This window comes from Narcine bancroftii, chromosome 4, assembly GCF_036971445.1.
Source record: "Narcine bancroftii isolate sNarBan1 chromosome 4, sNarBan1.hap1, whole genome shotgun sequence".
Taxonomy (NCBI): Eukaryota; Metazoa; Chordata; class Chondrichthyes; order Torpediniformes; family Narcinidae; genus Narcine; species Narcine bancroftii.
The window spans coordinates 194,359,428-194,385,363 of record NC_091472.1 but is presented as its reverse complement, the minus strand read 5'-3'; the positions used below and the strand labels follow the sequence as shown (position 1 = coordinate 194,385,363).

The 25,936-nt window shown below is 46.1% G+C and overlaps 1 protein-coding gene across 17 annotated transcripts in view; it reads right to left on the bottom strand.

The window, feature by feature from the left end:
* The window catches only part of scarb1 (scavenger receptor class B, member 1), a 217,008-nt gene extending 193,465 nt beyond the window's left edge, over positions 1-23,543 (bottom strand). For 7 of the 17 annotated variants that reach the window (XM_069933456.1, XM_069933460.1, XM_069933458.1 and 4 more), the window contains exons 1-3: positions 23,299-23,543; positions 21,857-21,990; positions 11,570-11,730 (exon numbers count right to left, since the gene is read on the bottom strand). In XM_069933456.1, the coding sequence (XP_069789557.1) occupies positions 11,570-11,730; positions 21,857-21,964 (269 nt within the window). In that variant the 5' untranslated portion in view covers positions 21,965-21,990; positions 23,299-23,543. Of the gene's footprint in view, positions 1-2,621; positions 2,657-11,569; positions 11,731-12,356; positions 12,414-14,319; positions 14,734-21,856; positions 21,991-22,093; positions 22,199-23,298 lie in introns of those variants that run through there. The other 10 variants (XM_069933453.1, XM_069933457.1, XM_069933466.1 and 7 more) reach the window with 10 other exon arrangements.
* Between the last annotated feature and the right edge of the window lie 2,393 nt (positions 23,544-25,936).

Here is a 25,936-nt window from a genome sequence, read left to right as displayed (position 1 = left end):
AAGTTGTGTTTGAATAAAATGGCGTCGCCCAGGATGATGCCGTTCACCGTTGGGGTGACTCTCTTAAAGCGTCTCCTTATCCCTGCTTAGTAAGAGTCTATCTTTATTAGTATATTTTTTTGTAATTTAATGATGCTTTAACTGAAACTTGGATGAGGAGGTGGTAATTGTGATGTTATTGTTCATCTTTCGGGAGGCTCTGTGGAGGGGGAGGAACCCGTAGATGTAGCGACAGTTAAATGTTTTCAAAGAAAGTGACTGAAAATAAAGTAAATTGATTTAAAGTTTATATATCCATGCAAGTGAAGTTTGTTCATAGTTTTTATTTTGTCTTTTAAAACATTTATTCTTCATGTAGACTTGTTAGTTAGGCATTATAAGAATGAGTCTCGTAACTGTAAAACTCGCTTATCCAGCATCTACCAATTTCTGTAAGTGCCGGTTTGGGGGGGGGGGGTGCAGAGGAGGCTCATCAGGTTATGAGGAGATATTAAGTGGCCTGGGATGGTACTTAGAGTTTAGGAATTGGGGAAGTGGGCAAATCTTACAGAGACATACAAAATTATGAAAGATACAGATAAAGAAAAGGTTACAGAAGTCACTAGATATTAAAAGGACAAAGAGCATAAGGGCACTTTATCTGAATGCCCGCAGTATTAGAAATAAGGTTAGTGAACTTGAGGCACAAATCGGTACCCATGCCTATGATTTGGTAGCCATCACGGAAACATGGCTACAAGGTGACCCTAAATGGGAATTAAACTTTCAAGGGTATCAGGTGGTGCAAGGAGATAGACAGGATGGTAAGGGAGGTGGAGTTGCACTCTTAATCAAAGATGAGCTCCAGGCAGTAGTGAGGAATTATATAAGATCTAAAGAGCATAATGTTGAGTCCATTTGGGTAGAGATAAAAAATAACAAAGGGAAAAAATTATTGGTGGGTGTTATCTTCTTTTTTTCTTCTTTCTTTGGCTTGGCTTCGCGGACAAAGATTTATGAAGGGGTATGTCCACGTCCGCTGCAGGTTCGTTGGTGACTGACAAGTCTGATGCGGGACAGGCAGGCACGGTTGCAAGGGAAAATTGGTTGGTTGGGGTTGGGTGTTGGGTTTTTCCTCCTTTGTCTTTTGTCAGTGAGGTGGGCTCTGCAGTCTTCTTCAAAGGAGGTTGCTGCCCGCCGAACTGAGAGGCGCCAAGATGCACGGTTGGAGGCGATATCAGCCCACTGGCGGTGGTTAATGTGGCAGGCACCAAGATATTTCTTTAAGCAGTCCTTGTACCTTTTCTTTGGTGCACCTCTGTCTCAGTGGCCAGTGGAGAGCTCACCATAGAACACGATCTTGGGAAGGCGATGGTCCTCCATTCTGGAGACGTGACCCACCCAGCGCAGTTGGGTCTTCAGCAGCATGGATTCGATGCTTGCGGACTCCTCGGATGCCCCCCCCCCCCAAGTTCCTCAACATGGTTATCCAACTGCACGAAAACCAACAAGGTCGGGTCAGATACAGCAATGAGCTCTCCGAACCCTTCTCCATTGACAACGGCGTGAAGCAAGGCTGTGTCCTTGCACCAACCCTTTTTACTATCTTCTTCAGCATGATGCTGAAACAAGGGTGTTATCTATCGCCCACCAAATAACAGTAGTTTAGTGGCACAGGAAATAAATAGAGATAAGTGAGGCATGTAATAATGATACGGCTGTAGTCATGGGGGACTCTAACTTCCACATAGATTGGGAAAATCAAGTTGGTCGTGGGAGTCTGGAAGAAGACTTCATAAAATGTATCCGCGATAGCTTTCTTGAGCAGCATGTTAAGGAACCCACAAGAGAAAATGCTCTCCTGGATCTAGTGTTGTGCAATGAGATAGGTAGAGTAAATGATGTAATAGTCAGAGACCATCTGGGAAATAGCGATCATAGTATGATTGAATTTCTCATTCAGATGGAAGGGGAAATAGTTAGATCTAAAACTAATATATTATGCTTAAACAGGGGTGATTACCATAGGATGAGGAAGGAATTGCGCAGAGTGGACTGGGAGCACAGGCTAATTGATGAAACAGTTGAGGAACAGTGGAAGATTTTCAAAGAAATATTTTATAATGCTCAACAAAAATATATTCCAGTCAGGAAAAAGGGCAGCAAGGGAGGGAAAAATCAACCGTGGTTAACAAAAGAAATAAAGGAGAGTATAAAATTAAAGGCGCAGGTGTACAAAGCTGCAAAGAGCAGTGGGAAACTGGAAGATTGGGAAAACTTTAAGAGACAACAAGGAGTTACAAAGCGGGTAATAAGAAATGGGAAAAAGGATTATGAAAGTAAATTGGCACAAAATATAAAAACAGAAAGCAAAAAATTTTATAAATATATAAAATGGAAGAGGGTGGCCAGAGTTAACATAGGACCCTTGGAGGATGAGAAAGGAAAACTGGTAGCCAAAAATGAGGAAATGGCCGAGGCATTCAACAAATATTTTGTGTCAGTCTTCACGGTGGAAGACACGCCCAGCATGCCCAAGTGCGGAGTTAAGGATGCGAATGTTGGGGAGGGCCTTGATAAAATAGTTGTTACAAAGGAAGTAGTGATGGAGAAACTAATGGGACTAAAGCCAGACAAATCACCTGGTCCTGAAGATATGCATCCAAGGGTTCTGAAGGAAATGGCAGAAGTTATAGTTGATGCATTGGTGGTCATATACCAAAATTCCTTGGATTCTGGGCAGGTCCCGGCAGACTGGAAGACAGCAAATGTCACGCCACTTTTTAAGAAGGGATGTAGGCAGAAGACTGGAAATTATCGGCCAATTAGCTTGACGTTTGTAGTTGGAAAAATGCTTGAAGCCGTCATTAAAGATGAAATAGTGAAACTTTTGGAACGTAAGGGTTCAATAAGGCAGACACGGCATGGTTTTAGAAAGGGAAGATCTTGTTTGACAAACTTGTTAGGATTCTTTGAGGATATAATGGGTGCGGTGGATAGAGGGGAACAGGTTGATGTTGTATATTGTTAGGTCTGCTTTGTTCATGAATGAGTGAGACAAACACCAGGCTGAGTCGAAATCAGGGTTCTTTGTTCTTTATTACCGGATTGTAACACTTGCGACCAACCAGGTTAGTCGGAGAATGCATTCTGCCGTTATCAGCAAAATGGTGATTTTTTATACCCTTGGATACATGCTTAGAACATCATCATATCATTACTTGTCCAATGACTAAAACTGTTGCTATCCTTTCCCTGCTAGCTTCCTGCCTCTCAATCCATCAATGTCTCTCTTATCTTGTAAGTACAAGGATGCATTTACATCTTGTTACAGCCCTGTACAGGGCAGGGTAACTCCTTACACATTCCCATCTCATGATGTTTTTACCTTACAATATTTGGATTTCCAGAAAGTGTTTGATAAGGTGCCGCACAAGAGACCTCTCAGTAAGTTACAGGAAAGTGGAGTCCGGGGAAGTATATTGGCCTGGATTGAAAATTGGTTGTCTGACAGGAGGCAGAGAGTCGGGATAAATGGGAGTTTTTCAGGTTGGCAGAGAGTGGTAAGTGGGTGCCGCAGGGGCCAGTGTTAGGCCCACAACTGTTCATCATTTACATTGATGACTTGGAGGAGGGGACAAAATGTGGTGTAGCCAAGTTTGCGGATGACACCAAATTGAGTGGAAGAGCAAATTGTAATGAGGATGTGGAGAGTCTGCAGAAGGATATAGTTAAGCTGGATGAGTGGGCAGAGGTCTGGCAGATGGAGTACAATGTTAGTAAGTGTGAGGTTATCCACTTTGGCAAGAAAAATAAAAGAGCTGAATATTATTTAAAGGGTGAAAAACTACAGCATGATGCCATGCAGAGGGACTTGGGAGTGCTTGTGCATGAATCGCAAAAAGTTAGGTTGCAGGTGCAGCAGGTTATTAAGAAGGCAAATGGAATGTTGGCCTTCATCGCTAGAGGAATTGAATTCAGGAGTAGGGAGGTAATGTTGCAACTGTATAAGGTACTGGTGAGACCGCACCTGGAGCACTGTGTCCAGTTCTGGTCTCCATATTTGAGGAAGGATATACTGGCTTTGGAGACGATCCAGAGGAGGTTTACTAGGTTGATCCCTGGGATGAAAGGGTTGGCTTATGATGAAAGATTAAATCATCTAGGATTGTATTCGCTCGAGTTCAGAAGAATGAGAGGAGATCTTATAGAAACATATAGGATTATGAAGGGTATGGATAGGATAGATGTAGGAAGGTTTTTTGAGCTGGCCGGGGAAGCTAAAACGAGAGGAAACAGTCTCAAGATTCGGGGGAGTAGATTTAGGACAGATGAGGAAAAATAGTTTTTCCCAGAGAGTAGTGAATGTTTGGAATTCTCTAACCAGGGAAGTGGTTGAGGCTGTCTCATTAAACATATTTAAAATTCGGTTAGATAAATTTTTACATGATAGAGGAATTAGGGATATGGGGAGAAGACAGGTAGGTGGAGTTAGGTCATAATTAGATCAGCCATGATTGTATTGAATGGCAGAGCAGGCTCGATGGGCCATTTTTGGCCTACTCCTGTCCCTACTTCCTATGTTCCTATGTACAGGCAAGATAGAAGAGAGGCTGCTTCCACTGAGACAGGGATATAGCCTCAAGATTCAGGGAAATACACAAAAGTGCTGGAGAAATTCAGCAGGTGATGCAACACCCTTAGGAAGGTGATCAATGCCTCAGGCTTGAGCCCCTGGTCATATCTCATGGGAGTAGATTCAGAACAAGGTTAAGGAAGACCTACTTGTGCAGGAAATTCTGCCCAAGGAAGCAGTAGAGCAGGGCTCATCGAGTGAACAAGACACAGATGGACACATTTTCGAAGAATAGGGGAATTAAGTGCTATGGGGAATTGGCAGATAATTGGAGCAGAATCCACAGTTAAATGTTATTGAATGGCAGAGCAAACAGTGGACAGAAAGACCAACTCTTGCCCATATATCTTAGCGAGATAATATGAGCAGGAGTTGGTCCTGAAAAATAGACTCACATGTTCAAATACTGCTTATCGACTTCAGCTTGGCATTCATCACCTGATAAGGAAGTTGAGCCTGCTGAATCTAAACACTTCCCTCTGCAATTGGATTCTTGAGACCTCCAGTAGTCCAGATCGGAAGCAGCACCTCCAAGACCATCACACTGAGCACGGGGGCCCCCCAGGGCTGTGAGCTTAGTCCACTGCTGTTCATGACTGTGCAACTAAACACAGCTCGAACCATATCATCAGGTTCCCTAACAACATGATTAGTGGTGGGCCTCTTCAGTAAGAATGAGGAGGCAGTATACAGGAACAAAGTGCAGACACTAACAAACTAGTGCAAAGCCTACAACCTGTATCTGAATGTTAAAAAAAACTTCAGGAAGGCTCGGGGTGGGGGGGGGAAAACACATGACCACACTCCCCTGACCATTGTTGGCTCTACTGTTGAGGTCGTTAAGAGTATCAAGTTCTTTGGTGGGAATCTCTCCTGGTCCCTCAACACCAGCTCGATAGCCAAGAAAGCCCAGCAGCGCCTCTACTTCCTGCGAAGGTTGAGGAAAGTCCATCACCCACCCTCCATCCTCACTACATTCTACAGAGATGTATGGAGAGCATCCTGTGCAACTGCATCACCGCCTGGTTTGGAAGCTGCATATCCTCGGACTGCAGAACCCAGCAGAGAATAGTGGAGTCAGTGGAGAAGACCATTGGGGAGCCTCTTCCTAGCATTGAGAACACGTACTACCATTTGGTAGGAAGTACCGAAGCACTCGGGTCCTTGCGTCTAGAGTGGGAAACAGCTTTTTCCCCCAAGCCATCAAGCTCCTGAATTCCCTCTACAGATGTGGATAGTGTATCATTGATTTCAGTGTATACGTCTTAATATTTTAATGTGTTAACTACTTTCCTATGTAAATCTATGTAAATATGCTCCGTGGTCCTGGAGAAATACTATCTCATCCTGCATGGTATGAACGATAAATAAAGTTGACTTGACTTGACTTGGAGAGAGGAGTACTCAAGGACAAAGGAGGGAATTTATGCTTTGAGTCAGAGAAGTGGAGATGGCATTAAATGACTATTTTGCATCAGTATTCACCAAAGACATGGAGTATCGTAGCAGCAGGGTGGAGAATGTTAGTGTGTTCGGGCATTTTGAGGTGTTGCACTTTGGGAGGACAAATCAGGGTAGAATTTACACAGTAAACAGTGCAGGCGGAAAGGGAAAGCAGGAAAGAGCACAAGTTTACCAGGATGTTGCCTGGTTTAGAGGGTGCACGTTATGGGAAGAGGTTGGACAAATTTGGGTTGTTTTCCATGAAAGCATCAGATGTCAAGGGAGAGCAGATAAAAGTTCCATGAAAATGTTGATCAGGTATCACAGAATGGTGGAATATAGGTGGACGAGTGGGCCATTCAGCCTTGCATGTCTGCGTCACCATTCATTATAATGGCTAATCTTATGACTTCAGTGCCCTTTTCCTGCTGTGTCTCCATACCCCTTGAACTTTTTAGCCAGAAGGATTATATCTAACTCCTTTTTGAATGAATCTCATGCACTGGCCTCAACAACTTCCCATGACAGGGAGTTCCACAAGCTCCAAATGAAGACGTTTCTCCTCAATCCTAATTGGCTTCAGTCTTATCCTTAAACTCTGATCCCTAGTTCTGGACTTCCAGCAATAGGAACATCCTTCCTACATCTAACCTGTCTAGCCCAGTCATAATTTTACATGTCTTCGTGAGACCAACACCCCCCCGCCCCACCCCGGCTAAAAAGATCACAGCAAGAATGCCCCGCTTCGGATTTCAAAACCTCTCACAATAAAAGCTTAACCCAAACCCTTTCTTCATCACTTTCTGTACCAGCATTACAACCTTCAATAACTGATGGACCCCCCTCACCCCTTTCTAAATTCGTCATCATTCAGAGAAGAAGTTGTCTTCCTCTATTTGCCACTAAATGGATAAATTCATATTTATCTACACAACACTGTGGCTACCATGCATATCTCTGCCCTCCAAATCTGTTCAAGTCACTGACACCTCTTGGAAACTTTGTCAGAGCTCGCCCTACCACCCTTGTTTGTGTTAACTGCAAGCAGAGAGACATTCAATTTGTTTGTCTAGATCAGCCAATTCTCAACAGGGGCCACAGCACATTCAAGTAAAAGCCCTGTTTTCTTTTTACCTCGCATAATGCAAATTTTTCTTTATGTAGTTGATAGGAGAGAAGCACAGAAGAAACTAAAACATGACGGCTTCACAGGGAAGGGGGCCCATAGACTCTGTGCAGAGTCCTAGGAGGACCATAGCCAAAAACAAGGTCGAGAAAGGCTGGTCTTGATCATTAATGCATAATCGTAAACAGCTCTGTGGGGATCGGTAGATGCTGGATAAGTGAATTTTCCGGTTGCTTGATATTGTGTGTTACATAATTGGCGAACTAACTGCTAGGAGGTACCAATTTTAAACATTTGTATTTTTTACCCATTTATTTTCCACTACTTTTTTTGCCAGCTGCTCGAATTCCAGATAACGGGGATTTTATTGTAGTTAGGGTTCACCATGAAAGACCCCAACAATGAAGACGCTGTTTACATCCGGTACCGCACGGATGGCAGTCTCTTCAATCTGAGGCGCCTGCAAGCTCACACCAAGACACAAGAGAAACTTGTGCGTGAACTACTCTTTGCAGACGATGCCGCTTTAGTTGCCCATTCAGAGCCAGCTCTTCAGCGCTTGACGTCCTGCTTTGCGGAAACTGCCAAAATGTTTGGCCTGGAAGTCAGCCTGAAGAAAACTGAGGTCCTCCATCAGCCAGCTCCCCACCATGATTACCAGCCCCCCCACATCTCCATCGGGCACACAAAACTCAAAACGGTCAACCAGTTTACCTATCTCGGCTGCACCATTTCATCAGATGCAAGGATCGACAATGAGATAGACAACAGACTCGCCAAGGCAAATAGCGCCTTTGGAAGACTACACAAAAGAGTCTGGAAAAACAACCAACTGAAAAACCTCACAAAGATAAGCGTATACAGAGCCGTTGTCATACCCACACTCCTGTTCGGCTCCGAATCATGGGTCCTCTACCGGCACCACCTACGGCTCCTAGAACGCTTCCACCAGCGTTGTCTCCGCTCCATCCTCAACATCCATTGGAGCGCTTACATCCCTAACGTCGAAGTACTCGAGATGGCAGAGGTCGACAGCATCGAGTCCACGCTGCTGAAGATCCAGCTGCGCTGGATGGGTCACGTCTCCAGAATGGAGGACCATCGCCTTCCCAAGATCGTGTTATATGGCGAGCTCTCCACTGGCCACCGTGACAGAGGTGCACCAAAGAAAAGGTACAAGGACTGCCTAAAGAAATCTCTTGGTGCCTGCCACATTGACCACCGCCAGTGGGCTGATATCGCCTCAAACCATGCATCTTGGCGCCTCACAGTTTGGCGGGCAGCAACCTCCTTTGAAGAAGACCGCAGAGCCTACCTCACTGACAAAAGGCAAAGGAGGAAAAACCCAACACCCAACCCCAACCCACCAATTTTCCCCTGCAACCGCTGCAATCGTGTCTGCCTGTCCCGCATCGGACTTGTCAGCCACAAACGAGCCTGCAGCTGACGTGGACTTTTTACCCCCTCCATAAATCTTCGTCCGCGAAGCCAAGCCAAAGAAAAGGGTTCCACCACTGAACTTTGTGGCCTACTTGTAGCCAGCTGACACCCTGAAAAAAGCCCATTTATTATCTAACTAGTTCTCTATCCACGTCAGTGCTTCACCACGTTCCCTAATTCTGCACGCCAATCTCTTGCGCAGGACACCTGCAAAGCCTTTTGGAAGTCAACTGGCTCACTGATAGGCATCCTACTGGTTACATCCTCAAAATGTACCTGAATATTCCCTCAGCAGAATTTTCCTTTCACAAGTTCATGCTGTCTTGAACTAATCACGTCATCTCCCTCCAAATGACATTTTTGATAAATGACTCCAGCATTGTCCCCACAACCGAAATCTGACTAACTGGTTTATAATGTTCTCATTTCCCTCTCCCTCCTTGCTTAAAAAAGTGATGTCAACTCCTCCCAATCAACTATTGAGCCACAAAAACTCTAGATAAAGACATTGTACATGTTCATTTGTTTTGGTCCAATCTAAATACACAATCTGCTCAATCATGGGGTCTCTCTTGTGCTTACTGATAAACCCTTTGATTTGCATTATTTGCACTTTGCTTTTAGCTAAAACTTCGAACAGCAACCGACAAGTTAGCTATCTGCATTAACCGAACTGTGATTCTCTTTCCATTAGCGCTTGCAAAGTTCAACATCCTCAGTGGGTGGAGGAGCAGGCTGGGTTGAGGAAACAGGGAGGCTGCAGATGGACTTAGACAGATCAGGAAAACGGGAGAGGAGCAGCAAATGAAATAAAATGTTGGAAAGTGTACGATTGTCACAACCAGAATCAGGAGTTAATGTTATGAAATTTGGTGTTTTTCCAGCAGTATCTAGTCCAAACGTTCACAATCATCTTACAACGTTACTATAAAGATTAAATTAAATAATAACGGAGCACAACAAGTCAGGCCATGTCTGGTTCATTGATCATTTAGGAATCTGATGGCAGCAGGGAAGAAGCCGTCCTTATGCCGCTGGGTGCTCGATGGTAGCAGAGTGAAGAGGGCAGGGCCTGGGTGGGGTGGGGGCCTTTGAAGATAGAAGCTGCTTTCTTAAGACCCCCGCCTCATGTAGTGAAGTCTGGTTCCTGTGATGCTGCAGGCCAAGTTATCAATCCTCAGGAGTTAGCACAGTGTTGCAACCAGCCAGAATGCTCTACACTGTACACCTGTGGAAGTTTAACGAGAGTCTTTGCTGACGTACCAAATCACATCAGAAAAACCTCAAATTTTGACTGCTAGCAAGCCTTCTTAGTGATTGCATGCCCTTTGGTATAATAAGTAAATGGGTAGACTATTTTCTAAAAGGGTTCCCCCTTGTCCATTACATTTTAGACCTCCTTCACAGAAGCAGAATATTACAAATGCTGAAAATCTGATATACAAAAACACACATTGAGGACAAACAACAATGGTCCCAGCACCAATATCTAAGACACACCACTAGTCACAGGCCTCCAGTCTGAGAAGCAATTGTCCACCACCACTCTCTGGCTTCTTCTGTAAAGTCAACGTCAAATCCAATTTACTAACTCACCATGAATACCAAGCAACTTCCTGACTAACCTCCCATGTGGGACCTCGTCAAAGGCTTTACTAAAGTCCATGCAGACAATATCCACAGCCATTCCTCCATCAACCTTCCTGGTAACCTCCTTTAAAAACTCTCCAAAATTGGTTAAACGCGACACAAAGCCATGCTGACGATCCCTAGTCAATCCCTGTCAATCTGTACATCTGATCTCTTAGAGAGCTTTCCGACAACTTGCCTATGACTGTCATCGGGCTCACTAGCCCATCATTTCCTGGATTTGTTCTGAGCCTTTTTTAAAACAATGAAGCAACATGACCTACCCTCTAATCATCATCAACGTTAAATATATCTGCTGGAGCCCCTGCAATTTCTACCTAGCCTCCTCCTTCAAGGTCTGAGAGAATACCTTGTCAGGCCCTGGGAATTTATCCATATTTGCCTTATGGCAGCAAGAACCTTCTTTTCTTTATTCTGTATAGGTTCCATGACCTCACTGCTTTTTTTGTAAGACTCTGTGCTAGTTTCCTGAGCAAATACTCATTCAAAACACCCATTTAAGATCTCCCCCATCTCTTCTGGCTCCATACACAACACAGTAACAGGCCCTTCCAGCCCATGAGCCCGTGCTGCATAAATCCCTCAATCAACCTACAACCCGGTATATTTTGAAAGGTGGAAGGAGCTGTAATTTATAGCAATTTTGCACCGGTAAGGCACAACTCTGCTGCCGCAAAACAACAAACTTTGTGACACCTTCACGACGATATTTACACTTTAAAACATTTCGGCCCACGAGCATGCAATTTGCACCCCATTAACCTACACCCCCCAGTACATTTTTTTTTTTTTTTTTTTTTTTATAAAGGGTGGGAGGAAACCAGTGCCCCCAGGAAAAACCCACGCAGACACAGGGAGAATGTGCAAACTCCTTACAGACAGTGATCCCGATCGGTGGTGCTGTCAAGGTGTTGCAGTAACTGCTACACCCACTGTGCCGGCCAAAATAGAATAAAATAAATAAACCCAATTCTGATGTCTTCTTTTAGCTTTCCTGATTTCTTTCTTAAGCTTTTTTTCCTGCATTCTTACACTCCTCAGTACCTCGATTGCTCCTTGTTGTGTATACAGTACCAGCTCTTCTTTAGTAGATTCCCAATATCCCTGAAAACCAAGGTTCATTGTGTCTGGTGATCATTCAAAAAGCAACCTTTATCTTTCAAAGCAAGCAAAAGTGCTCCAATTGAATTGTATGTTGTTCATATTCAAGCTTCTTTACAAGATACAAATGCAAATCTGCGGTAAAATTTCACCAATTTGAAATCCAAAATTTAAATTAAATAACCCAGACGTACCGATAAACATAAGGTCCACGTTGAGCCAAAACTGGTTTCTCCCCATGCAGAACTTCCTGTGGATTTTTAACCTCAAAGAAGTAGACGGACATGTAAAAGGGAACTGGAATGTCTCGCCACATGGTGTAAGCCAGGCCACTTTCTGGATCAACCTGAACATTCTGCACACGATACAAAGAGTGAAAGATTCAGCTGCTGACAATAAATCCAACTGCCCTTCTTTTAAAACAACCTTTGTTTAAATGACACTGACAGGAAAGGCAGGGGAATATGGCCTAATGCTGTGCATACTGTTCATCAACTTCAGCATTAAATAAGATCATTCCCCAGAAGCTGGTGGAGAAGCTCTCCTCGCTGGGACCCAACACCCCTCTCTGTAACTGGATCCTGGACTTCCTAATGGAAAGACCACAGTCTGTCCAGGTTGGTAGCGGAGCATCGAGCACCGTCACGCTGACCACTGGGCTGTGTGCTCATCCCACTCATGTTCATGGTACTGACCCATGACTGCATCGCCAAGTCCAGCTCCAACAGCGTCATAATTTACAGCTGACACAACAGTCGTTGGCTTCATCAGAAACAACAATGAGTTGCGCTTATTGGTGGAACATCTCATGAGATGGTGCAAGAATAGCAACCCGAGTCTCAACATGGACAAGATCATGGACTTCAGAAGAACCAGGAACAACCACCCTTCACTACACATCAACAACTCTGTAGTGGAGAGAGTGGATAACACCAAGTTCCTTAGAGTTCACTCAACTAATGACCTATCGTGGACACCCACCATCTCCTCACTTGTCAAGAGTGACTGCACTTCCTGACAAGCTTCTACAGGTGCTCTATCGAGAGCGTCCTGCCTGGCTGCATCACAGTGTGGTACAATTGCTCCAAAGAAATGAATCAGAGGACATTCCACAGGGCCAGAAGAACAGCAGAGGGGATCACTGGGGTCTGCCTCCCCCTCCCAACCCCCGATCAACCAGGATCGTTGTTTTAAGAGGGCATCCAAAATCATTGAGGACCCCTTCCACCCACACACAGCATCTTTCAGCTCCTCCCGTTGGGGAAGAGATCCAGGAGGATCAGAGCCAGCACCACCAGGCTAGGGAGCAGCTTCCTCCCACGGGCAGTGGGACAGAAGAACTGCTCACACGAACCCTTCAAAACGCTCATATTTACTAAACTATATTTATTTGCAGACATGAACACTGTCCTGCATATATATTATTTGTCTGTATGTGGCTACGTCTGGTTGTGCGTCTGCGTGTTTTATTCCGAGGGCCAGAAAACACTTTCATCGGGTTGTACTTGTACAATCAGATGAGAAACTTGACTTGACTTGGGACTAATTAGGCGGGCTTGACAGGTGGCAGGAGCAAGGTGGTCTCAAAGTGTCGTATGACTCAGTGTTCCACCTGAAGGCCGTGCTCTTGGCATCTGATCTCTTGTGTTTAACTTCATACCTGACCTAACCCTTCAGTATTGAAACAGATTGCTTCTGCGTGAATAAGTATTTCTGTTGAGATCTTTGCCAGGACTACTTTTTAAATCAGCATCAAACCTGGTTTAGCAATGCAAATTAGATATGTTGAAACAATGCTAATTAAGAGTGAAAACAGGCAATCCGGCTCGATCAGCACAGGATATTTTTGTCTGCTAACTGTTGGAGATCTACAGGGCAGAAACAGCCCGCTTGTCCACACCAACAAGGCCAACGACCTTAACTAAATCCACATGCCTACATTCAACTCATGTTCCTCTCAACCTTTCCTATACATGCAGCTGTCCAAATAATAAACACAATGCTGGAGAAACTCAGCAGGCCAAACAGTATTGTTTGTAGAGCAGAGATAATGATACATAACCAGGTATGAGCAAAATGTAGGAAGGCATCTGGTGCACAGACCCACAAGCAGAAGATCATAGGTGGCTCATGCCACCTGTATCCATTTGGTGCCCCTTATGGCTGCTGCCGAACACAGGCGCCAACATCTTGGGCCCAAACCCTGTGGTCACAAGATTTTTAATAAAACACCATCAACTCCTTTAACAGGCTGTTTAAATCCTGCGCAGAGCCATCAGTGGTAGAACCGGCGGTAGGGAGATGACAATGGAAACTTTAGGAAAGGTGCAATGGACAAAATTGCACCAGATAGAACCGACACAAGAAGGAATCCTGTTGCTGATAAATGGATGGAAGAGGATGGAACCAAAAGGGGAGGAGGTTGGTTGTGGAGGGTGAGGAATGGGAAAGCTCTAATATAGGCCAAACTACAGCCCCAGGCCAAATGCAACCTCATTGCCCATTTTTAAGTGGCCCAGGGAGAATTTTAAAAATAAAATGGAATATGGCCCATTAGAACATGGTCTCTAATAATAAATTGCATTGTGTACACTTGGTGTCAACCCTAGATGTTACTGCCATTTTGAACAACTACTAGATCAAGAGTTCCAACATTACTTATCGATGAAAAATTTTACCTCAGTTAAAGAAAACATTTACCTCGGTTAATTAAACACACTGGAAACAAAAAGACCAAAATAGCAAGGGAGTGCCGAAAATTTAAGACATGGTGTGAAAATGTCAAGTCAAGTTTATTGTCATCTGATTGTACAAGTACAACCTGACGAAACAACATTCTCTAGACCTCAGTGCAACACACACAGACACACCACACTTAGAGACAAACAATATAAGTGCAGGACAAGATTTTCATCCATACAAATAAATATTGTTTTGTACATACGAGTCTCGAATGTTTGTGTAAGCAGTTCCTTTGGTCATTCAACATTCTCACTGCCCGTGGGAAGAAGCTGTTCCTCTGATATTCCTGTATCTCTTCCCTGATGGAAGCAGTTGAAAGATGCTATGTGCAGGGTGGAAGGGGTCCTCAATGATTTTGTGCACCTCTTCAGACAACAATCCTGGCCAATCTCATCGATGGTTGGGGGGGGGGGTGGGGGTGAGGGAGACTTCAGTGATCCTCTCTGCCACTTATGATCCTGTGGATTGATCTCCGATCCATTTCTCAGCAGCAACTGTACCACACTGTGATGCAGCCGACCAGGGCATGCTCAATAGAGCTCCTATAGAAGGTTGACAGAATGTTGGGAGGGTAGCCTTCAGTCTTCTCAGGAAGTGCAGTCACTGTTGCAGCTTCCTTTTATAAAAAAAAACTTTATTTAATATTTTCCAAACAAAAACTTTTACAAAATCCATAATAATAACTACAACTATCCCACCCCCTCCCCCACAAAGGAAGCATTAAAGAAAATATTTATTACAGTTTAAGATATTACTAAATTCATACATTTCAAATAAGGTAAACACATCTTATCAAAAACAATCATAATTATCATGCAAATTATATGTTATTTTTTCCATATAAATACAGAACCTCAACTCGTTATGCCAACCATTTACATTTATCTCAACTTTGTCTTTCCAAAAGTCACAACACATTTATGCGCCACAGTCAAAGCTAAACGCAGAAATGCTGTCTGAAACTTATCTAACCCCAAGTCCATAAACGGAACAATAAAACCCAACAAAAAAATTTTTGGGATCTAATAAAAATTGAATTTTAAACAAATTTTGAAGAAATTCCATAATTTTATACCAAAATGATTGAACTTTATCACAAAGCCAAACAGAATGTAAAAATGTTCCAACACATGATCCACATTTAAAACACAACTCTGAATTACTAAATCCATATTTTCTCAATTCCTCAAGGGTTAAATATAACTGATGCAAAAAATTATAATTAATCATACTGTATCTTACATTAAACAATTCATTCACACCCTCAAAACACATCATCTCCCAGTCGGCCTGATTGATATCACAAGTTAATCTTAATTGAGCTGCCTCATAATAATTTTGAAAATGGACTAATTGCAAACCCACAAAGCATATTTCCAAGTCAATTTATGTATCGCTACTCTTGCTAGTTTTCCCTTCCATAGAAATTCTCGGACTACTTTATTTATGTCTTGAAAAAAAGATTTCAAAAGAAAACAAGGAATCGATTGAAAAAAATATTGAATTCATGGAAAGATATTAATCTTAATACAGTTTACTTGACCTATTAATGACAAAGGTAAATCCTTCCATTTAATCAAATCAGTTTTGATCTTTCTCATTAGTGGTACATAATTTAAATGAACTGTTGAACCTTCCTGACGAGTGAGGAGGTGTTGCGTGTCCACAATAGATCACTAATTAAGTGTATTCCAAGGAACATGGTGCTCTCTGCTACAGAGTGATTGATATGTTAGTGGAGGGTGGTCGTTCCTGGTCCTCCTGAAGTCCACGATCATCTCCTTCGTCTTGTCCATGTTGAGACTCAGGTTGTTACTCTCGCGCCATTTCACGAGATTTTCCACCTCGTCTCCGTAGTGCGACTCATCGCTGTTGCTGATGAGGCCGACTCCTGTCGAGTCATTTGTAGACGTGACCCCCCCCCCCCCATGTGCGCATGCTGGGTGGCGCCATTGTCCCCGCAACGACTTCCCCCTTCCCCCAAGCCGAGCTTGGTTGTGGATTACAGCCAGACCATTAATCGGTACACCCAGCTGGATGCCTACCCCCTGCCAAGGATCACCGACATGGTCAATGAGATTGCCTGCATCCGGGTTTTCTCCATGATTGACCTGAAGTCGGCGTATCACCAAATCCCTATCCACCCGAAGGACAAGCCCTACATCGCCTTTGAGGTGGACGGGCACCCATACCAGTTCTGCCGGGTTCTTTTTGGGGTCACGAATGGGGTCACCATCTTCCAGCGGGAGATGGATCGCATGGTAGGCTGGCACAAGCTGAAGGTGACGTTCCCATATATGGATAACGTCACTATCTGTGGCCGTGACCAGCAGGACCATTATACTAACCTGGAAAAATTCCTCCAGAATGCCACGGAGCTGAACCTCACTTACAAGGAGAAGTGTGTGTTCAGCGCCACCCGTCTCGCCATCCTGGGGTACATCATGCTCCATGGCGTCGTCAGCCCAGATCCGGAAAAGATGCGCCCATTAATGGAGTTACCCCTCCCCCCACGCTAAATTATTATTCGCAGTGGGTCCCTCGCTTCTTGGACAAAGTCCACCCACTGGCCCAAGCCACAACTTTTCCCCTCCCACCTGAGGCACAGGCAGCCTTCACCTGCATCAGGCAAGACATCGCGGATGCCATGATGCAGGCTGTGAATGAGGACTCCCCCTTCCAGGTGGAGAGCGATTCCTCCAAGGTGGCCCTCGCTGCTACCCTCAACCAAGGGGGCGCCCCATCGCTTTCTTCTCCAGGATTCTCCACAGTTCCAAGCTAGTGCACTCCGCCATTGAAAAGGAGGCCCAGGCAATTGTGGAAGCGGTCTGCCACTGGCGCCACTACCTGGCCGGCAGGAGATTCACATTCCTTACGGACCAGCGGGCCGTGGTGTTCATGTTTAACGCTACCCACAAGAGCAAGATCAAGAACAACAAGATCATGCGCTGGAGAGTCGAGCTGACAACCTACAGCTACGACATCCAGTACCGCCTCAGGATGTTTAACGACTCCCCTGATGCCCTCTCTCACACCTGCACGTCTATGCATGACAACAAGTTGCAGGCATTACACGAGTCCCTCTGCCATCTGGGCATCACCCAGTTGTACCATTTCGTTGTCCCGAAATCTGCCGTACAGAGACATACCTGAAGCCTGACAGGTCTGAGTGGAGTGTAAACCCCGTTTTTTCTGTACCCCCCCCCCCCTCTCAGGCCCACGTTGTAAAGGCTACTCGGCTTTCAATTGTCTCGGCATGGACTTCAAAGGGACCCTGCCTTCCACAAACCGAAACGTCTACTTCCTCACGGTAGTGGACGAGTACTCACGCTTCCCTTTAGCCATCCCTTGTCTGGACACCTCCATGGCCACCGTCATCAGGGCCTTGGGGCAGATTTTCACTATGTTTGGCGACCGGGGTGGGGGGGGGGTTTAGTTTCATGAGCGATGAGCTGCGCCAGTACCTGACGGTGAGGGGCATCGCGATCAGTCGCATGGCAAGCTATAACCCAAGAGGCAACAGGCAAGTGGAACGCGAGAATGGGGTGATCTGGAAGGCAGTCCTCCTGGCTTTCAGGTCAAAAGGGTGGGCCGTTGAGATCTGGCAAGATGCCCTGCCCGTGTCATTCAGTCACTGCTGTGCACAGCTTCCAATGAGACCCCTCACAAATTTCTGTTCTCATTCCCCAGGAGGTCAGCAACTGGAATGTCACTCCCAGCATGACTCACGTCCCCGGGACTAGTGCTTCTGCGTAAGCATGTATGGACACACAAGGCCGAAGCCCTGGTGGAGGAGTTTTTCCTCCTTCATGCAAACCATAACTACGCCATAAAGTTCAGCAGTGGCAGGGAGGACACCGTCTCAACCAGGGACATGGCACCAGCAGGTGCACACACCACACCACGCCACCCTCAAACCCAGGACGACGCTGACTGGGCATACATCCCCATCCCAAGGCAGCTATGGGGCACGCAGGGCCTCCTTGACCACCAGGGGCCCACTTCAGCCTTAGGAGATGAACTCGCCCCCCCCCCCCACCCATCCAATACAACCCGCATACATCGACCACGGCCACCTTGGCCACCCCTCCGCACGGCACCACACCAGCCACACACAGCCCTGCCGCCAGCCCCCCCAACTTCTCCTCTGACCAGTGACCAAGAGCCAGTCCTACGACGGTCACAGAGACCCCAGCAGCCGCCGAATCATCTCAACCTGTAAATATTGTATGTACATAGTGGGTGTGATTCCTTGTTACTGCCCACCCCCCCCAACTCCGGGACAATTTTAAAGAAGGGGGTGAATGTTGTGGTACACCACCGGCCTACTGCAGGGGGCCACCTCTGTACCCGCAGGAGTGTAAGGGGACAGGACAACACCTGGCTGGCTGCCAATCAGTTGGCCTGAATGGATCAAGCCCTACCCAGTCGGGTGTCAATCACCCTCCGGGATATAAGCCTGCGTGGGCTTCCCGAGGCCTCACTCAGAGTTGCTGCAGCCACAGTCAGCCTGGCTCAGTGGAAGTCTTTGTGGATTAAAGCTGGCATGCTCTCCAAGATATCTTGCAACACCTTAAATAGGGTTCTCCTCACCTCAGCCACAGCTTTTGGTCCATTTATCAGGGAGACACAGAGATTTCTTTAGCGTCATTCTGTTCTCATAAAACCGTGCACAGAAGATGCTCACTCTGTCTGGAAGGGAGTTGTCATTATCCTTAACTCACAAAGTTGACTTGTGATCCATTGCCACATGCGCCTTGTGTCGTTGGTGAATACTTTGAAATGAATAAATTTTCACAGAAGTCAAGGGGAAGTGAGTTTGTTTGAGGCAAGGAATCTGTGAACTTTAATACAGATTCACACATTGCATCAACATCATTAAGGTGGACACTTAGGCCATGGACTGTATTCACTGAGGGTGGTGGACGAATGTTGGAGATAGCCTGGTCTGTTCCTTGATCTTTTCTCCTGTTCTTATTTTCCACCCAGCTCTTTATCTTGCACTGCTTTTTGAATGAGAGTTTTATTGTATTCATTTAAATTAAATTTAAAGGCAGCAGATACAGAAATCCCTTCTGTAATATGTGAGTACCACTGTAAACTACTGTAACATCAACAGTTAAACTGTTCAGTAATGTTGAACAGTTATTTTGATGGAATTTTTGACAGTATAGGGGTTTTCTGGTCTAAGAGCACCATTTTCCTTGCAGGAACTGGTTGAAAACTGCCAGCCTTAATATTGTTTGGCCCATGACTCTTATAATTGTCTGTATATGGCTCATACCGATAAAGGTTTGGCCACCCCTGCACTAGTAGATCAGAGGAAGAGAGGGTGGTCTCGTTATCTGAAATTGGAAAATTCAATGTCTGGGTATCCAGTCAGGTGTTGTTACCCTAGTTTAGAATGGGTCTCACTCTGGCTGTGAAGGCCAAGGATGGCCAGGTGAGTTGAAACAGCATGAAGCCACTAGATCAGGAGACCCAAGGCCTTATACTGTATCCTGTTGCAACGCATTGGGGAAAGATAGATGATACTAGTAGACACTGGGGCTGAGCACACCATCATTTCTGGTAACCGCCAGTGCTTGGCAAGGCCCACAGGTGGCCACTGAGGGATTAGGGAGAATCCACCATTCCCACCAAGGCAGCAGAGTGGAGGTTCGCCATTGTAGTCAGGCCACTTCCTCCTGCAGAGCTTTGATCTCCCATCTCCAGCACTGGGCCCGTGAGGGTAGGCAGGTTGAGCCCACACCCTTGGGAGAGGAGGACCCTTCTCCTGGCTTCCCTCTGCAATGCTGTTTCCAGTCAGACAGACACACCCATGCACGCAGGCAGACACATTCAGGTGCAAGCACTCACTCTTGCACACACAAACACACTCAGACATGCAGGCATCGAATGTAATTAGCAACCGGACACGAGTTAAGGGTAAAAGGAGAAAAGTTTAGGGGGAACTTCTTCACACAGAGAGTGTTGGGAGTTTGAAACGAGCTGCCAGCTAAGGTGGTGAATGCAGCTCAATGTTAACATTGAAGAAGAATGTGGGCAGGTACATGGATGTGAGAGGTATGGTGGGCCACTGACATTCACTGAGCAATGACTATCACTCTGTGTTTGTGGGAACTTGTTTAGTATGCTGTGTATGACAGTTTATCAGACGCCCTCTGGCTGGATTAGCCCTTGGCCTGATTGGCTGAATGTCCTGATTTCCAAGGGGTGGAATGCAGCAGGGAAGGTCAGGCGGGAACCTGGTCAGAAGCCAACACATCTATCTTTCAAGGTCAAGACCACCCCTAGTGAGCACACGCTTTGCCATTAGACCCTTTGAAAGAAACCACACCTCGCCACTGTCTCCCTTTACTGCCTGCCCTATTTTGGGGACACCTGACCAGGCCCCCATCAGCCGGCTGGGGTATAAAACCCAACATGTAGAGCAGCTGGGTCCAGTGGTAGATTAACCATTAAGCTGAATAGGTTTAAGCCTCAGGGCTCAGAAGGGAGGGGGGTCCCGAGAGCAAAAAAAATTGAGTGTACACATTTTGGATGAAATTTCAGTACATTTGCATTTAGTTTTTTCATATCAGGAATATTACAAATACTATTTTGTTATCTAAATTAGACTCCAAACATATAAACATTTAGAAGGAATGCTTAGTACGCAGCCACGAGATTGTGTTTACCATGACCATGTTAACATGTGCGTATATTGGTTAAAGCCTGTTGGAGCATGAACTTAGAAAATATGACAGTAAACAAAAGCGTTACTTTAGTAAGTCCATGTTTTAGCGCTCCCTTACAAATGGCGGGAAAATCAGGAGTTGGTTGTGCTGTTCTCCAAGCACAGTCTATTTGTTTTAACTGCAAACTGTTTTCAAGCCAAGTCCATAATTGATTACTGGACAATACCAGTCAGAATGTGATTACATGAAAGCACTTCTAGAAAGGGTTGTTGCTACAATTAAATTTCTGCATTACACATGGTCCAAGGATACAAGTTATTTAACAACGTCAGTTAATCCACCGCTGTCAGGGTCTCTTTTCTCTCCCCCTTCCCTCCCTTGAGGGATGAACCCAAGCTGCACTCCAGGTTGTGAGCTGTGGAGAACACTGGGAGAGTTAAATACAAGGTGTGTGCCAGTAACTGGTTGGGGGATAATGGTGGTGCACATTACGAATCGATTGAGGGGGGGGGGGGGAGTTAGTACTGTTGTTCCATCTTTTCCCTATAATCTCTAGATCGGGGTGTGTGTGCCAATTACCGCTTGTTAGTTGCATCCGATGCACGTGTCTCGACTTGTATGTTTGCAATCCCCGGGGCCAGTTTCCCTCACTGGCAAATAAATGTTACAATCGACCATGCTAAATCTGGAATTGTGTAGAAAAGGCTCACTTAGATAGAAGTGTTAAACCAAGGAATGAAGTCCTGCTCGCCTCATTTCCCAAAACGTCGAGAGTTAAGGAAAACTATGTAACCATTCAGATGTAAAGTAGAAACGGAATTATGATGGCTTTCAGATTTGGGCGAAAAGCACGATACAGTCGGCAGGCACCGTGACTGGAACTCAGCGAGCCCCGTTTGAAACCCCGATTCGACGGGGATGTATCTTTAACTTTGTTACATAAAGTTCCCCGTTTGACCTGCTGGGTTTCTCAAGTATTGTGTCTTTAAGATCAGAGTTGCCTCAGAAATACAGAAAAATTAACATCTGGCCAATTGAAAAGGCGAGAGCGAACCTTACCGATTTCACCTGGCGATGTACGATGGCTGGAGTTGCCCAGAGCAGGACGGCACCGGCCAGGGCAAGCAGTCCTCCAATCACGGCCAGCATCCAGGGCCGGACTTTCATATTCCACTGGAGCCTCGTCCGCGGACCTAAGAAACGAACAGAGACGGAGTTAATCTATTGAGATCGATTCATGACTTGACCCCCCCCCCCCCCAAAACTTGGCGCTGCAGCTCAACCCCTGCTGCCCACCTTTATGGAGGCGAGTTCGCCCCGCCCAAGCACGGTCGCCAAAGTTGCACTCCCGCCCATCGCATCCAACTCCGCGCCCCCTCCGGGAAGGGCGAGGCTGGGGCAAAGGGCTGTCCGGGGGCGACTCCGGTCACTGGTGGCTGGAACGGTGGAGATGGGAGCAACCGCTGGGGGACTGAGGGAGAGATGCTGAGGGGCTCTTTGGCGAGAAGGGGGGGAGAGAGAGAGGGGGGAGAGAGAGAGGGGGGAGAGAGAGAGGGGGGAGAGAGAGAGGGGGGAGAGAGAGAGGGGGGAGAGAGAGAGGGGGGAGAGAGAGAGGGGGGGAGAGAGAGAGGGGGGGAGAGAGAGAGGGGGGGAGAGAGAGAGAGGGGAGAGAGAGAGAGGGGGGGAGAGAGAGAGAGGGGGGGAGAGAGAGAGAGGGGGGGAGAGAGAGAGAGGGGGGAGAGAGAGAGAGGGGGGGGAGAGGTCCCAGTCCAGAGTTTGGGAAGTGAGGTCCCAGTCCAGAGTTTGGGAAGTGAGGTCCCAGTCCAGAGTTTGGGAAGTGAGGTCCCAGTCCAGAGTTTGGGAAGTGAGGTCCCAGTCCAGAGTTTGGGAAGTGAGGTCCCAGTCCAGAGTTTGGGAAGTGAGGTCCCAGTCCAGAGTTTGGAAGTGAGGTCCCAGTCCAGAGTTTGGGAAGTGAGGTCCCAGTCCAGAGTTTGGGAAGTGAGGTCCCAGTCCAGAGTTTGGGAAGTGAGGTCCCAGTCCAGAGTTTGGGAAGTGAGGTCCCAGTCCAGAGTTTGGGAAGTGAGGTCCCAGTCCAGAGTTTGGGAAGTGAGGTTAGGTCCTGGGATGGGAGATGAGGACCTGGGGTGGAATTTGGGAGGTGGTTAGGTCGTGGGATGGAGATGAGGTCACGGGGTGGAGGTGGGGTCCCGTGGTGGAGATGGGGTGAGGTCCCGTGGTGGAGATGAGATGAGGTCACGGGCCGGAGTTTGGGAACAGTGGTTAGGTCCCGTGGCGGAGAGGGGTTGAGGTCCCGGGCCGGAGTTTGGGAGCAGTGGTGAGGTGCCGGGGGGGAGGGGGAGGGGGAGGGGGAGCAGAGGCATCACTGCCGGGCCCGGTCTACACGGGGACGGGAGGCCACACCCCCTTCCCGGGCCGACACGGTCAGTCCCGTCAGACGGGCCACAGGGATGCCCGGTCACGTGCGGCCCGGCTGCACCCACCGGTAAGTCCTGCGGCCCGGCGCCGGCTCTCATGCCACGGAGAGCGCGATCCCCAGCTCCTGCAGTACGGGCGGTGTTTGGGACTACGGCCGGTGACCTCCACCCGTGTGGGTGGCGTCTGCAGCTTCAATTCCGGTGTAAGGCGATTAAACAGTGGAGGGAGGCTTTCCACAATGCAACTTGTACACTGTTAGAAATAAAACACGAAGCTCTGCAGACACCGTGGTTTTATTGTGTGTCACGCATTCAAGGGGCAAAGTCCAAAAGTGGTGCTCTGGGGAAACGCTGTAAGATATAGAAGCAGGAGTAGCCCATTCAACCCATGGTTTGTCCCACCATTCACTCATGAGCAGATCCCTTCTCCAACTCAGTCCCACTGTCCCTGCCTTCTCGTTCTCCATATAATATCTGCTACCCTGACTATTCAGATCAGTCTCTACCTTCAATGGGGGCAGCAATACATCTGAGCAGAAAGCCCAGTGGACCAGCCCAGTACATCGCAGGCCAAAGTTTCTCCACCATCCAGAAAATCTACGGGCAAGGCCGCTGTCTGTCAGAGAGCAGCAGCAATCATCAAGGATTCACACCACCCAGAACACAGCCTTTCTCGCTGCTACCATCAGGAAAAAGGTATAGGTGCCACAAGATTCATACCAGCAGTTTCAGGAATAGTTGCTACCCCTCGAAATTTAGGACACGTTCATGACAATAAATTCTGATTCTCCTACTTTTCAATTTGAAGGTTAATTGTACCTTTTCTGATGCTGTCTAACTACTTGGTGATAGCTGGATGTAGCCAAATCCTCTTTTAGAAAGAATGCACCCCACCTACTCATGTTCTATGGCTACGTGAAGTCATACTCAATTTCCAATTTGAATGTAAATTTTCAAACACTGTGGGGACCCTTTTTGAATGACTTTTATAATCTTTGATTTGTTCTGAAGGTAGAACTAATGTGGTAATTTATCTCTCTGATAAAAATGCTGTCTTTTTTCTGTTTTTTGCCCTAACAGCTTCTTTCTTGGTAGTGGGTTTAGATTTTCCTTTTATATCTTCAAATATAAAATATCAATACACTATAATCTGATTAAAACGTGGGGTACCTTGGATGAAATAATATATAATGTATCTTTTTGAATTTTAACCAATCTGTATATACTCTATTTTTGGATCTGAAATTTCAATGTAATAAAAATATTGAAAAAGAAAGAAAAAAAGAATGTAACCTCCAGTTCTCTGGCAGCCAAACTACTCTCCTAATTAGGATAAGAAGATCATGGCTTGTGCTTCTACAATTTACATCAGGAATTTACCTCCAAAATTTCAAATACTTTCCATACGGATAGGGTATCTCTTCTCCTTTAGAATTCCCTCCTCTGTATCAATATTTATTCTTTTAAATGGCAGTATGGTTAGTGCAACGCCTTTATAATGCCACGATTGGGACCGGACCACAGTTTGAGTCCTGGACTGTCTGTAAGGAGTTTGTCTGTTCTCCCTGTGTTTGCTTGGGTTTTCTCCGAGGTCTACTGTTTCCTCCCATCGTTCAAACTGTGCCTGTGGTGCAAGTTAATTGGGTGTAAACTGGGCGGCATGGGTTCGTGGACATGGTGTATGTCTAGATTTAAAGCTCTAAATTTAAAATGATATCCTGCAAAAAAAACCAGATTATTTTGAGATTAGTTAGTGCAAAACTATTAGAGAGCCCAGGTTCAAATCTGGCGATCTCTCTAAGGAATTTGTACATTCTCACCGTGTATGCAAGGGCTTCCTCCAGGTGCTCAGGTTTCCTCCCACCCTCTAAAAACATTTGGGGTTTTGTAGGTTAACTAGGGCAGAGCAGGCTTATGGGCCGGAGGCCCCGTGACCATGCTGTATGTCTAATTTTTTTAATGCATTATGTAAATGTAAGTTGCTGTAAGGATACAGATGAACTCAAATCTAAATGATAGAATGACTTTGTTGTACTTTTCTAAGTACAGACGGATTTGGAATAAAGAAAGGCTCACATCTTTCTCTGCATTTTCTGTGGAATGTTGAGAAGACCGGAAAAGAGGATGACTTTCAGTGTCAGATGTTGTCTTCAGTTAAAAGTAGATAATCGTTGATTTTTCAGAGGCAGTGAAGTAATAAATGAGGGAAAATCAGAAACTGAATCAGGTTTATTGCCTTTAACAAGCATCACAAAATATTGCAGCAGCAGTAATTATGCATTTTACCGATGTAAAGTTGCTATCAAATACAATTCCAGAAATTCACTATTTAAAAATAATTAAGTAATGCATAAAAGAGAAAAAAGTGAGGTCCACTTCACCCCTGTGGCTGCTGCATCCATACCCCTCCCAAGGCCTCGGGAAGGGCTCAATATCCACCCCTTCCGACATCTATGGGTTAGATACCACCAGATGGCGAGAGAATGGGGCCCCTCCCTCCCCCCGATCCATCAGTCTGGAGTTCAGGTGGTTTACTGCCTATTGTAGCACACTGAGCCACCCCAGCAAAGATTGAGTGGGTGTCAGTGTGTGGATCTGCTGCTTTAGCACACCATTCATGAGCCGATCAGACCTACTGCCCTGCTGCCTGCGGGTGTGCAACAGCCACGAGATTCCAGATTCCACGACCCAGTCTTGGACCTTT